Source organism: Sitophilus oryzae, unplaced genomic scaffold (genome assembly GCF_002938485.1).
Source record: "Sitophilus oryzae breed Bouriz unplaced genomic scaffold, Soryzae_2.0 scaffold_130_pilon_pilon, whole genome shotgun sequence".
Lineage (NCBI taxonomy): Eukaryota > Metazoa > Arthropoda > Insecta > Coleoptera > Curculionidae > Sitophilus > Sitophilus oryzae.
In genome coordinates, this window is record NW_022145960.1 from 626,704 (window position 1) to 642,030 (window position 15,327).

Below are 15,327 nucleotides of genomic sequence, written 5' to 3' on the forward strand. Positions count from 1 at the left end.
GATTATTAAGAACATTCATGTCGATTTAGTAGTTACAATATGATTTAGATCTTAGGTTTCATTACATTACGTCTTGTAATAGTATTACTTTCTATAGATATTATTATTGCGCTATTTTAACAGATGAATAACCAAACATAGATTCTAGAATCTACGGGTTGCAATATCTCAGATTTAACATCGCATAAAATTTAACAAATTAAATAAAGTAATGCTACCTTTCATATATTTTCTATAACTTTACACGCATTGTATTTTTCCATAGTCTTTTCATAGAACATATTTAATATTATTTGCATACATAGCTTTACTCGACATACAACCACTATAATAATTTACTAGAATTCTACAATATTATTTACCATCAAAGAGCTAGTCATTAGTTTTAAGTAATATACAACTGTGTTTTCTTTCTCTGTACATGCCTGGCGCCCAATATCTATATTTTTTGTTTATTGTTATTAATTAGTTTTCTTTACAGTGGAATACCTTATCCACGACTGCTCTCCGATGAAAAGCTGCCGTTTGCAGTGGTAGTGGTTTAAAAAACGCTATAATATATTAAAAGTTACTTCAATCGAGTGGATAATTCTTTCAATTGAGTATAGTTATTTCGATATTTTAATTGCAAAGTCAACATTTATAACACATCCAGTGTTTCGTAGAATGATAAGGTCATATACCTATGTGTCATGTGTCCCTGGTACAATGGACGTAGAATGGATCTTGGCTTTATTATGTTAGAAATAAATCCTCTCTCGTATATATCATGTATCTATACTAATTACCAAGTAATCCGTTGTTGTATAAAGTTGAAATGCTTTAGGATCTGCCTATTTAAGTAATAAACGTGTTTAATAGAGTACAAGATGGGGCCATAACTGAGAAGATAAAGCTATAAAATTCTACATTGTTATACACTAGTAAATCTTATGGAAATTAAATATTTCAACTATTATTCCGTAAACCGTTCTAGGATTAAATTTAATATTTAAATGCTTTTTCTTCTCTGAAAAACTTATTTTACAATTTTCGTTTTTTCATCATAGACGAGATATTAGAAGTTGGGTAAGAGAGAATTTAAAGTAATTATTTTTTTAGTCTTGTATTAATATTAAATTTAAAATATATTTTTTTATGGTATTCGGAAAATTGCCCGAAACAATTGACCGAAGGAAAATTTACCGAACGAAGATCACCAAAACGAAAATTGTCCTAATGGAAAAATGCCCGAAAAGAGAATTCCCCTAAGAGCATTATATCGAACAGAAAAATTGCCTGAAAAAAGCGATAATGATAAGGACATTGTCATTGTCAGGCCGTTGTCATACCAGCAAATTTTCACAAAATTGTATTTATTGTGCCGTGATAATCCAAGTTTAAATACGTCAAGTTTAATTAAGTCGAATTTCTTGTAAGTGAAAAGGGAAAGCAGAAACTGTTATTTCACAATTATTTGTATCAAAAAGACAAGGGTTGGTTTAGTTTCGTTTCGTTTGGGTTTTATTAAATTGACCGTTTTCAAATGCCTGTATTAAAGCAATTTTTACAAAAAATCGATATTTCGGGGAATTTTTATTTCTGTCAATTTGTAATTCCGTGATTTTTTTTTCGGAAAATTCTCCTTTTGGGCAATTCGTTTCGAGCTATTCTCCTTCGGTCAGTTGTTTTCGGGCAATTCTTCTAGAACCAACCCTTTTTTGAATTTAAATCAACAATTAATTTAATTTATCCATGACTCATCTATGATTTGTTTATTATACATGACTTTATGAAATAATAATAATATTCATTATTCACTAGTGAATAATGGTTTTATTATTTACCGCTTCCACGGATATCTCGATCCAAACTCCGAACAAGAGCTGTGCTCGATCCAAACTGGCTTGGTTTTGTTTTAATTAGTTAAAGCTTAATTAGTTAGCTACCTAGTTAAAGAAAATTTCAATGTTTTGTTTCCTTACTCGTTATACTCGTTCAATATTTTTTTGACATTAAAAATAAAAACTTATATTAATATTATCTAATTTTTTTTGATAGTCCTGGATAAAGTGTAGTATTCTACTCGCATATAATGGCTGTTATTCACTTGGATGATTTATGTAATTATATTTATATGATTTATATAGATTTCATCCGCGTGAATAACAGCCACCATTATATTCTCGTTGAATAATATACTATTATCCACGACTCGTCTATAATTTGATTATTATACATGAGTTTATGAAATAATAATAATATTCATTATTCACTAGTGAATAATGGTTTCATTATTCACCGCTTCCACGGATATCTCAATCCAAACTCCAAACAAGAGCTGTCAAACGTTACCATTAATGTAAATAAATAATTTTTGTTTTAATTAGTTGTAGCTAAATTAGTTAGCTTCCTAGTTAAAGAAAATTTCAAAGTTTTGTTACTTACTCGTTATACTCGTTCAATATTTTTTTGACATTAAAAATAAAAACTTATATTAATATTATCTATTTTTTTTATAGTTCTGGATAAAGTGTAGTATTCTATTCGCATATAATGGATGTTGTTCACATGGACGATTTATGATACTCGCCTGCGGCTCGTGTCATGAACTTCATCCGCGTGAATAACAGCCACCATTATATGTTCGTTGAATAATATCTGTGAATAATATACTAATTTAATTGCAGTGTTAGAACCTTTGACTATACAGGGTGAGTCTTAAATAAGTGCAAATATTTTCAGGGCTGGTAGATCTCGATAAAAGAAACATATTTTCTCTTTACTATTTTCAGATAAGTCCAAAATAACCGAGTTTTTGAAAAAAATTGAACAACCACCGCATTTTTTCTGTATTTGCAACCCTTTTAGTGCTGTAACCATGGAGTAAAGCCGTAACTATGGTAACATCGCAGATTAAGAAATTACTAGCTTTATCCCGCGACTACGTTCGCGTTACACGTCGAATCGTTCATGCATTGATTTAAATGATTGTTTGCTTCTTTATAGATAGAGCTAGCACAAGCGTTACAAATGCAATATTTAAACTATGTTTTTAAGAATTTTAGAGCTACTCGTATTTCATATGAAAGTTAGCAATTGTCGATTTTCTGGGCATTATACAGGGCGAGTCTTGAATAAGTGTAAATATTTTCAGGGCTGGTAGATCTCGATAAAACAAACATATTTTCTCTTTACCGTTTTTCAAATAACTCCAAAATAACCGAGTTATTTTATTTTAAAAATTTCCAAAAAAAATATTTTTTGCTTAAATTTTGAGAACTACTGGAGCCTTTCGGATTTTTCTGTATGGTAAATTTAATCTACTACCTATGTTGCTATATTTTTAACTAAATTTTAACTAAAAACTAAAACAAAAATCTAAAAAGTTAAATAATCTTAATATTTCTAGAAGTTATCGAAATCAAAGTATTTCAAAGAGGTTCAGTTTTGGCCCCAAAATGATTTTGAAATCTTGCTTTTTAACACTTTTTTTTCAAATTTTTCTAACTACCTACTTTCATTGACTGACACTAATTATGTATGGTTGGATAGAGGGTGGATGTGGTTTCTTATTTTTTCATTACGTATAGGGTATTTTAGAAATCAATATTTAATATATATAATTTATTTCACAAAAATAATAAATAGTGAAATGACAATTTACCCTCTATAGATAGAACCCTACCTATGGTCCCATATAAACTGTATTACTAAAATAAATATCCTTGACGTATAAAGTTTTCAATTGAATATTTGAAGTTGCCAATTGAGGGGGTGGGTGCAATAACTAAGCCGCTCCATTTTCTTACGAAAATGATATCTTAATTTAGTTACCCTCTAAAAATAGACCGATCGTACTCTGCAGTTATCAGGCCACGCTGTGGAACAGTATCTATATGGCAACGTCACTGGAGCTACCTTGCTTTCGGTTTGTAACAAAAACCGGACAGCTATTAGAACTGTTTGGTTTGATTATCAAAATTTCTTAAAATGGAGCTGCCTGGTTATTGCAGCTACCCCTTCAATTCTTGCTTTTCTTGATATACGTTATTTTTTATTCCTAGAAGGATGGTTTGAAGAAGAACTATTTCGTTCATATTATTGATGTCACTAATTAAACCCTTGTATACAATTTTATACGTCTAGATGTTATAGGAATGCATTTTCGTACAGCAAACTTTCATTCCCTATTCTACTCCCTAAGGGTTTGAATTTCATAAATTCGCTATGTCCAAATAATTAACTCATGTCTTTTTAATGATCCTTTGTGCAAATATTTATGTGTATAATCCAGGTCACGAAGGTTTATTTAACTTTTACTAACTTTACCCATTTGGTTGATTTCAATAATCTCTTCTAATTCCTTCTGTAGAATTTCATTCTTCTAGACCAGATAGTAAATTTTCATACAACAAATTGTTCATAATTTTACACTCTAAGAGGATGAATTGCCTAAAATCGCTTTTCGTAGCTAATTCACTAATCACCAATGTCATTTAAACGAACATTTGTGTTAATATTTATGTATCTAAAGCTGGCGGTGATAGCTTATTATGAAAATATCTAAAAACTTGATATATAATCTGACACACTACTGACAATGACAAATAATTTATTTCTGGAATGTTGTTAGGTGTTTTTCTCAGGTATGTTTGTTAGTATTTAGTCGTTTACACAAAGAAATAGCCATTAAACAATATATAAAATACTTCATAACAAATCTAGACATGTATATCTTTCATTTAAAAAGAATAATCAATATAAAAATAAAAAAAAAAAAAAAAAATATATTAAAAAAAACCTTTGAGCTTTATATATGTATGGATGGATACCGTGTGAAAATTTGCAGTGAACAGGCAGTTCTAAAATTTTCAAGAAAATATACAGGGAAATTTAAAATAAAATGCACGATTTTCAACATTTTTTTTTGCGAAAAAACTACTCATAGACATGTTCCTGGGGTCGAAATATACCACTAGAAATTGTTTTAAGACTCACCCTGTATAACCCCTAGGTTAGAACTCATAATAATTTTTTTAATGCAGTTAGTCCAATTATAAACTCAAGTGTATTTTTTGTAATTCTCGTTGCTGAAGCATACCTTTTTCAAGTGAACTTGTATGCACTAATTACATGCAACGCAAAATTATGCTTTAATAAAGTTGTTGGATTCCAGCTACATATACTGTCGTGACAAGTATGGTAAAATTATGCTTTCAGTCGGGAAAGGGCCATTAAAAGTTTATGGCGCAATATTACTATATTTCAATTCGGGAACTTAGGCACTTTCGTCATCTTTTTCGCCGCCATATTGGTTTTCACGTATTTCCTGAGTTGATCCATAGATGTAAACATTTAAGGTGCTATCGCTATTAGTAGGGAGCTATTGTATTCATGTTAGCGTTACACCGTTAACGTTAAATTTGGCTTTTGCACTATATCTACAATGTAAGCTGTAAATATTTATTTTAGTTTATAAATAAAAAAATATTATTAATTTTATGAAAGAACTACAAATTTATTCTGAAAAAGTTTTCTAGAACCACAAGAAAAGTATTAATAAGTTAATGGTTAATAATAATAGAAATGATTAAAATCATGTTCATCATTATTCTTCTTAATCATTCTACTAAAATTTATTCTATGTCTAAAAATTAGATTCTACTAAATTTGAAACACACATATTAAAATTATGTTTACTGTATTTAGATAAAGTGTAGTGAAGATAAAAGCTAAGATCAAAAAATAGATGTGTTGGCAATATAACATAACGTAAGCCAGATATTCGGGATGTGCAAAAAAACTCTTGGAAATGAGAAAATAGAATATGGAATTATATATTTCACCAGAAAAAAACTCCCAAATGTACAATAAGAGCCTACAGTAAATTACAAAAAAATGCAACAGACAATACAAGAGAATATGACTCCATAATACATAACATAATATATACGTACAAAAATATACTAGACATTATAGTAATGTATATTATATTAATATATAAATCTTAAGATGGGGTGGGTCAATAGAGTAAGTCCATTATCTTATTTGTTTCGAGACTAACAAAAAAAATTAGAATTGAATAATTTTAGAGAATGATCATAGTCTAAGATTGGCTGCAGGATTATTACGTTCATCATGTAGATAATCCAAATCCTAATTTTAAATATATTTATGAATAGGTGAATACACTTTTAACAGAGTGCCAATGAAAAAGTGGCCGCAACTTAGGAATGTTATATGAGTGCAAACTGAAAGTATATATTAGGATGTATTTGTCGAAAATAGTTTAACTTCTACGGGGGCTCCAAAAATTGAGTGAATTGGGATTATTTTTATTACATTTTTTGGCTTCCTTTCACAGTCACTTTACATAATCCTAAGATATTATTAAATATGTTTTGTTAGTTTCCGGAACAATTACTGATAAATAAAAAAAAATATTTCGAACCCTTTCTTTTTTTTTAAATACAAGAAATGTCACCAAATCAAAACTATATTAGGTGTTTACTATATTTATTCTTTACTTAATTTTGCTATAAATATCGTAATCTTAAATCATACAGGGTGTTAAAATTCTATGCCAAACAAAATAAAACAGTTTTTCTTTGCTTTATTCGTGGCCAATATATGTGGTGTTCCATTTTAAAAAATCATTCCGATCTACTCACACTTTTTTGATCCACCCTGTAGAAGTTAAAATATTTTCATGAAATACTTCCCTAATACATACTTTCAGTTTGCATTCATACAATTTTTTTTTTTATTATAGGAGCAACAGATGCCTGACTCACTGTTGCCGGACCCGGATAAAGTAGTAGGAACGACTTCGAACTGTGGCAACCCCTATTTGTGGCCACATTTTGATTGGCATCCCGTTAAAAGTGTATTACCCTATTCACAAATATATATAAAAATTATATTTTAATTATATTATATTAATAATCCTGCAAATCCCTGGGATCCTGTGTTATCAGGTACACAATTTAAAAATTAATTTTAAATAAGAGGGAACTCCAAAAAGTGTGGCAGATATAATATCTTTTAATGTAACACCCAATACAATAATTTTTATTTTATATTTAGATTCTGCCCAAAATTCTATAACCTTTGTATATAAAGATTGATTGTTGATTTATTATATACTGTAGCTATCGCCAATTTAACTGGTATGCCAGCACTGGCATGGTAGTGGCAATATGTAAATACTTTCATACCAGTGATTAGCATAGAAAAGATTTTACACAATGCCACTACCATGTCGGTGCTGGCATAACACATTTTAAATAAATATTAAGAAAACTATTACTTCTAGGTATATGAACATTATTTATAATATATATCTGCCTCGCTTTTTGGAGTCCCCTATTTAAAATTAATTTACTAATTAAATTTACTCTATACTCTGTCACTGACTCACACTGTACAACATAAAACAATATGTATGAAAAATAATACTAGACACTAAACACTACACACTTTCTTCTCCCTCAGTTAAATAATTGTCCTCATCTGAATCGGAATCATTCGTGTCGATAATTACAGGTAGAATATCGGAGGCATCAATCAGTTGTTCTTGGGCCCAGGCTTTATCGATTATGCTATTGGTATGTCTGATATAATTCTTCCATTTCTCTGGTGTAACCTAAAATAAAACTTTAATATAAAAATACTCAAACCACATGTAATCTACCTTCTCAAGTGCTTCTTTCCAAAGACCTAATACTGCATCACTTGTAACAGGATGAATGGCACTAATCTTGGCATCATAGTAGCGCTTGCATTCTGACCATACCATTTCGCTGGGATTGTACTGACAATGATATGGAGGAAGTCTCAACACACGATGTCCTTTCTCATTGGCTAATTCGTCCAGTCTGCCAAATAAATGCAATGGAATAAAGTTATAATGTTAAATCAACATATCGCATATACAATTGCATTCATGTCAAAGTAATAAGACTGTTTGTTGACTTACTTGTATTTCTTAGGTGCAACATTCTGCTTGACTATATTCCAAACCTGATCTTTCATTGCCAGAGGTGGTGATTGAATTCCCTTTCCTTGCAAGAAATTAATCAGGGATTCCTTACTCCAACTCTGATTTGGAGTTCTCTCGAAAAGGGTACTGTGGTATGGAGCATTATCCATTATAATCAGAGATGGTTCATCTAAATTTTAGATTAGACAATATTAGATTTTCCCATTAAACATAATATAATTTTAAAAAAAATCATAATATAATTCCTAAGAGCTTATTGTGAATTATCACCTAAATTTGGAATTAATTGTTCTTCACACCACTTTCAAAATTTGCCGAGTTCATTGAATCATGGTAGTCACCCGATTTAGTGCCTGATTTGAAAACTAAGCTAGCATTCTCCACAAATCCATCTTCTGACCCAGCATGCAATACAATATACCTTAAAAAATCACTATCATACATACCCAAAAATGAAGTACAAGGTACATTTCTTTACAGTTAAACTACAATGTAATCGATATAATCCCATGCATTTATTGGTGCACACTTGTTGCTATGCAGATGTAATCGTTTTTATGTTTTTCTTTTTGCATTCACTTTTAGGTTAGAAACATTATCGTTATATCAGCTGTTTACTGCTCATGCACCTTAGACAAGCAAAGAGAGGGGACGCGTAATCGACATCTACGGCCAATATCAAATTTTGTGATTGGCTCAAAATTGTGTGTTTTTTTGTATTTTGTGCTGTAAAAAGCTTTTTAAAGACTTGAAATAATTATTATTTAAGTAGTGGTGTTTTGTTGTGCTTACAATTCTAAGATCTGTAATGAGAGGAAGAACTAGGAATCACTTTTCACAAACGGCCTTGGCATGGAGCCTAGCGATTTTCCATCACAAAATTTCTACTGGTAATGCCCGTCCCCCCTTTCCTTGTCTAAGTGATGAACAATACATTTTGAAAATTTTAAATTCTAAGTGTAACCAGTTGGTATATTAATAACTTAACATTTTCCAAACATCAGAGGTTATTATTTGTCTATTTGTCTATTTTTTTGGAAAACTGCTTGAATATTACAATTGGTTTTACACTTAAATTTAAAAATTTTTAAAAGTGGAGTTAACTGAGTTGTGCAGTGCTTGGCTCATATGTTACTTACTAGAAACAACTTAACAGTTATCATATATTATTGTGTGTATCTCTATTTGTTCCCTTCTAACTGACCTATAAGTGAACCAATGAATATGTAAAAAACATGTACCTTACTCCTTCTCCAGATGTTTTACGAACTGTTTGCAGACTGCCATCTTGCCAGCTCTTTCTAAATCCACCCTTACTGTAAATCCAGGTTTCATCAAGAAATACTGGTCTGAAAGAACAATCAGAGATTTGATTTTCTTTATATTGTCGTAAAAATTGCAGTCTCTTCTGTGCAATATATGGCTGCTCCATTAAATACTTCCTGTTAGAATGCTTGCAACTTTGCCATATAAACTGCAAATATTTAAGTCGTTTCCCCAACATAGTCAGAGACAACTGAACATCATCAATGTTTTGAAGGTTTGCTTGCAAAGTTTGTAATGTAATATGTTCCCCTATATAATCCCATACAGTGAAAAATTAGATACATATAATATTAAACAATAATAAATTTATTGTAGCCTACCTGCAGCATACATTGAATAAATACGTGGGTACCAATACGTGTTCTAATTGTATGTTCATGTATCTTATAAGCAGGAATTCCACGGGACAAAGCAATTCTGTGACTTGTTGCTGCTTTTTGTTCTTCATCTTTCACGATTCCTCTAGAACTGATTCTTTGCACAGTCGTGCGTGAAATTCCTAAAGCCTCCGATGCTCTCTATAAAACACGTGAATATTTTCGATTTAGTTAAAAATATTAACTTGATAGTTGTCCAATTACATCGTAAACAGCCGACACAGGCAAAAGGGGTTTTCCAGCATTTTTTCGAGTTTGAAATACTGGATAACTTTTAATATGAGCCGTTGTTCGTTTTCACTAAAACGGGACGGCATTTTAAACACAAATTAAATCACAAATAACTCAGGAAACACAGAAAATCTCCCACAAAATATCAAAAGTGATAAAAATCCTCTTTGAAAATTTACGGGAAACTATCGGAACCGTTAAAATTTAACGACAACTTTGACAGTCGGAGATCCGTATTGTTCGATTTCGGCGGGTAATACAAACACGATGTTTGTCCTTTTCTATTCGTGCTTATCGGACAAGGACGTAAATATTTTATCCGTAATAATAGTGATCAGCATGTGATCAGTATATAAAAAGAATAAAATAATCGTACGATGTAATCAATATAATGGACTTACGTTTTTGACACAAAATTTCCATTTCATGTGATAAACATGGATAAGAGAGAGAATGACAATCTGTGACGAAAGTGCCAAACCTCACGAATTGAACAGTACAGAGATCTAACTCTGCTAATAATTAATTAACCGACTTTCCAGTTTGTTTTATTGCGGTCCAATATTGAGCCAGTGAAGTATTGCACATGTTTATAAGGCTTGTTTGAGGAGAGCGAAGTAAAAAAAATATGTTTTTTTTTCAAACGTCATAAAAGTATATTCTCTAAACCCAAACTATTTCCAAAATTAAAAATGCATCAATAAAATAAAAAAACTAAAATATTACTATAAATAAAAAAAGTTATAACAAGTGTCTGCAAGACCACCTTTTTGTGCTAGACAGAAACCTAGGCGGTCGTAAATCCCCGTCTGACATTAGCTAACATATTAGGGCTAATAGTTTGGAAAGCCTCCCGTATTTTTACTTGAAGCTCATCCAGATTATTAGCCCCATTATGACCATACACTTGGATTTTACATAACCCCACAAAAATAAATCATTGGGAGAAAGATCTGGTGATCTAGCGGGCCACAAAATAGTTCTATATCCACTAATTAAACGGCTGGGAAAAGTATTGTTCACATATTCTTGAACAATACGCGCATTGTGGGCAGGGCAACCATCTTGTTGAAACCAGACATTGTGGAATCTTTCTCCCAATAACTCACAAATTCTAGGGACAATCTGCTTCTGTAACAAGTTCAAATACTTTGCAAGATAAACTATCCTCTATGTGGCCAGGACCAATCATATGGTCCCCTACAAAACCACCCCAAACATTTAGCTTTTGAGGATATTGCGTGCGTACCTCAAAATATCTGTGCAAATTTTCCCGAGACCAATATCGTATTTGTGTAGGGTTATGACGACTAAATAAAGGAAAACTTGATACGTCGGTGAAAACTATACGCCGAATAAAGCTTTCATCTAAATTGGCCTTTTCCATTACAGATTCACAAAACGCCATACGCCGAAATTGGCCTCATGGAAAATATCTTGAGTTTTGCGCGCTTTATACGATCGGTATCCATTCTTTTTAAGTACTCTTTTAACCATGCTAGGTGAAGAATCTGTTACCTCAGCAATTTGATTACTGAAAACGTGGAAGACTGGAAAACGTGGGAGAACAAAGTCTCATTAAGGATGTGATTATTTTTACAACTTTTATCTGAAAACTTTTGTCTAAAATTGATTATAATGGAACTAGAGACAATTTATAAAATACGAAATTTGTTTTTCTTTCGAAATATCTAGTAACCCATGAACTTTTTTCAAAATCTTAAAAGGCAAAATTATTTGCACTTATTTAAGACTCACCCTGTATAGGGGAGCAAATATAACTGGTGGAAAAACAAAAGCGAGCCTTCCCATTACAATAACCTAATGTTGTTTTTTGTTTGTTGCAGTGGTGGCGTGTATGTGGGGGTGAGTGCGGGCGTGATGGGGCGGGGGCAGAGCTCGCCCATGGAGCTCGGCTAGAGTGGCGCGCCCCTGCCCGGCCGCCCGGCCGCCCCTCCGCCCTCGGCCCGCCGCCGCCCGCGCCGGCTCACACATGGAGCCGGACCATCGGGACCACCGATGCCACAGGCCAAAAGCCTTTGACAAAGTAAGTAGTGCATTACCATTCTAATTTCGTATTATTAAAGGCGCGTTTATACGAGTCAAGAATTGACTTGATCAGTGGCGTAACTATCGATGTGCCGTGTGTGCGAAGCACACGGGCCCTCGGAGGGCCCGGACCGCATTTCCATATCTATCACATGCTATCGCGAATCAAGCAGAATCGGGCGACCCCTAACTAAGTTCTTATCTATCACATGTCGTACTTAACTAGCACACGCTATCGCGAAAAAATGGGTATATTACTTTTACAACTAAGTCGTTTACACTTGTTTAACGTTTACACTTGTAAACGTCCGCCTCACAATGTAGCCACAGTATAGCATTTACGCATACACAAAGTAAGGGATACGCAGTGTGCCGTAGGATACACAGCGCTTGTGTATTACCTTTAAACTATGTTTACACATTGCAGTTGTAACTACCGCGTGTATACGTATGTATTTTGTTTCGTATTGTTGCGGACCGGTGTGGGCTCGACTCTTAACCTAACTATATGGCCCGCCTCGGATGACCTTAACATCGAATTAAAGAATAGACACCGTAATGATTCATCGAAGATTCGAGTATCGAGTTCTACTGGAATGGAGTAGTACATACGAGAACAATCGAAACCTTCTCTATGCACCTAACGATCTATGGACTATTCTAGAGACCTTTAGCTGTAGGTATAAAAGCCGGCGACTGTGACCTAAAGAGGGCAGTTATAAATAGACGAGTGCAGTTGACGCGCTAAAATTCAAAATAAATTTTAGTTATAAATCGTTTGTAAATAGTTCTATAAGTCAGTATATACATCTTGTGCTAGATAAAACTACTTCTTATGAACGAATTTAGAAAATAATACAAGTTTTGATGCCTAAATTTTCGTTCTTTTTAAGAAATATTTATTCAATGATACCAATCATATCTTTTTAGAACAAAAATTAGGAAGGCAAAACTCTGTATTTTCCAAAAGTATCTCGATCGTAAGTTCAAGAGAAAATTAAAATTAAAAAAAAAATGTTCTAAAATTTGTTCCATTTTTGTTTTGTATTAAATGTACCATTTTTCTTCCATAAAATGGGTTAAATGGCTAAAAAAAATTCTTTTATTTCTTTATATCATGGAACGCAATAGCGCAAATAACACAATAATAATAATTATTGACACTGCAGAAACCAGAAGTAAGAAAACACTGTAAAAGAATAGAATTTGTATCAAAATGTATTAAAAATATAAGTACCTAGTATAACAACATACTAAAATGGTAAACACTGGTATATCGCCACGATTTGGTGGACCTCGTTTAGTCATTTTTTTCTCCTCTTTTCCCTCCAAGCAGTTGGTTTATTAGCATATTCTTTCATCGACCACTCTGTTGGACTTTGTTGTATTTTGTATTTTATTTCCAGATTAACAATCTCACCCTTAAATTTTATATGAAACTGATTATTGAATATTAAACATATCTGTGTATATTGATCCATCAATAACTTACCGAATATCAGTGTAAGAAGTTCTTTGAAGTGTTTAAATCTTTCTTTCTCTGGTCCATTTAGATTTTTATTATTTCCAAATTAAAAAAATTATATTGCAGAGCTAACTCAGCTATCTTCTTTATCATTATACGACAATATTTGGAGTTTTCATTCATTTGAGTCAAAATTTGGTAAAAAAACCAAATAAAAAAAAAAAAAAAAACAATAATATTAATAATACTCTTATGAAGGTGTAACAAGGTAATTGAAACTTGTACTTACCTTTACAATCTCTTTTAAAACTACACACAAACAGAACATTTATATAGAGCTTCCGAATGATAAAACAATAATGGCTGCTAACACATACCACTCCTAGAAAGGAGAAAGGAGAGAGGACACATAAGATACACTTGGTCGGTGTATCTACGCTGAGGCTATCCGCGCATGCGCACACCTTCATTTCATGCTAGAATGTAGACACAACAGAGACAACTATACACAATAGACACAACTATTACAAAGTGTCTATATAGATATTTATATTATGTGTATACGTCACATTTTTACAAGGTGTGTACTATAGGCACAACTATGATACGAAGTATCACACATACATATGACTTATACATTGTATGTCTCATATACCGACGTCAGATTTCATCATTTTAATAATTATTTGTTACGTCAAAAAACTCTTTAGAATCTTGAATGCATACGGTATACAACTAGTAAACACTGTATCACACAATTCTATCAATATAAACCTGCGTGTATCTCATATGTATATGTTAGAACTAGATGAACACTTAGGTTCACTTTAACATATGTTGTTTCTCATGTGTCTCCCTTGTAGAAACGTAATTTTATTTGGACGTGCTATATGGGGACCGTCTAAACTCGACAAATCCTGTAAATTGATCAAGTGAGTTGATTCAAGTCTCAGTTGACTATTGTTTAACTTTTGACGTTGGAAAGTAGTGGGCCAGAAGAAAATTCTGAAAAGTCTGATATACAGGGTTGTCCGGATAATGTATGGTAGGTACCGCAAAAAGTTAAATATAAAAAGCTATAGGGTTTTTAAATATCTTTTAGCGGGAAACAAATTTGAGTATACAGGGATCGGTCATAGAGTCGTGGCACATCAAAGTGTCATTTTTAAATGGAACCCCTGTATATTATTGCATATTTCGGTTCTTCCTTGAATTCTAAACAAAAATCGAGATACATACAATGTACCTCAAACCAACCTGTTTCCAAGTGATTGGCTTCTGAAAATATTACTTAAACAATTTGATTTAATTAATTTCGATGTGTTCGGTTTCAGTTAACGATGCCATTCTGTGGAACCTGTGATACTTAATAATATTTAACATTAGTTTTCAAGTTATGCACCTAAATAAAAAAGTTTGTCAACACCGTGTACATTCCTTTTCAGAAATAATTCTTGTGCCGACTTTTAAGCCAGAGAAATAAATTTTATTAAAAAATTTGATTGTTTCCTTAAATGTATACAGGGGTATCAAAACTGTTGGTCTATTTTAAATATTTATTTTACACAACAATTTCGTTATTTCAAATGCAACACTAAGTATTTTTTTAAATAAGTGGAAAAAATTATTTTAAATTTTAATTTAAATGCTCTTTCAAACTATATTAGAGTTTTATATACCTATTTGGCTCAGATTTTGAATAAAAATCGATTTTTCATTAAAATGATAATCAAGATGGCTGGCGTCGCCATAACAATTTTCTAGTGACATTTAGTAGCTATTTTCAAAATCGAACCGATATTAGTTTATGGACTTTATTTAAATTTATAACAGAGTTTACTTTTATTTAATTTACCTACAATAGTTTAATAAGTAAGTATTTCTTATTTTACCCA

General features: G+C 31.9%; 2 protein-coding genes across 6 annotated transcripts in view; one reads left to right on the forward strand and one right to left on the reverse strand.

Moving 5' to 3' along the window:
* The window catches only part of LOC115874968, a gene marked incomplete in the record, with an annotated part of 636,162 nt that overhangs the window by 130,091 nt on the left and 490,744 nt on the right, over window positions 1-15,327 (forward strand). The window contains 1 exon segment of the mRNA XM_030890274.1: window positions 11,766-11,965. Coding sequence (XP_030746134.1) covers window positions 11,912-11,965 — 54 coding nt within the window.
* On the reverse strand, window positions 7,376-10,031 carry LOC115874971. Of its 5 annotated transcripts, none has more exons than XM_030890279.1 (6): window positions 9,892-10,031; window positions 9,631-9,828; window positions 9,226-9,559; window positions 7,961-8,405; window positions 7,676-7,859; window positions 7,376-7,627 (listed from the first exon to the last, which is right to left on the reverse strand). In XM_030890279.1, the coding sequence occupies exons 4-6, from the start codon at window positions 8,131-8,133 to the stop codon at window positions 7,454-7,456; spliced, it is 531 nt and encodes a 176-aa protein (XP_030746139.1). In that variant the 5' UTR covers window positions 8,134-8,405; window positions 9,226-9,559; window positions 9,631-9,828; window positions 9,892-10,031; the 3' UTR covers window positions 7,376-7,453. The 5 variants fall into 5 exon arrangements, with proteins under 5 accessions (XP_030746139.1, XP_030746140.1, XP_030746141.1 ...); XM_030890280.1 differs by having other exon boundaries at window positions 7,961-8,153; window positions 8,255-8,405; window positions 9,226-9,828; XM_030890281.1 differs by having other exon boundaries at window positions 7,961-8,153; window positions 9,226-9,828.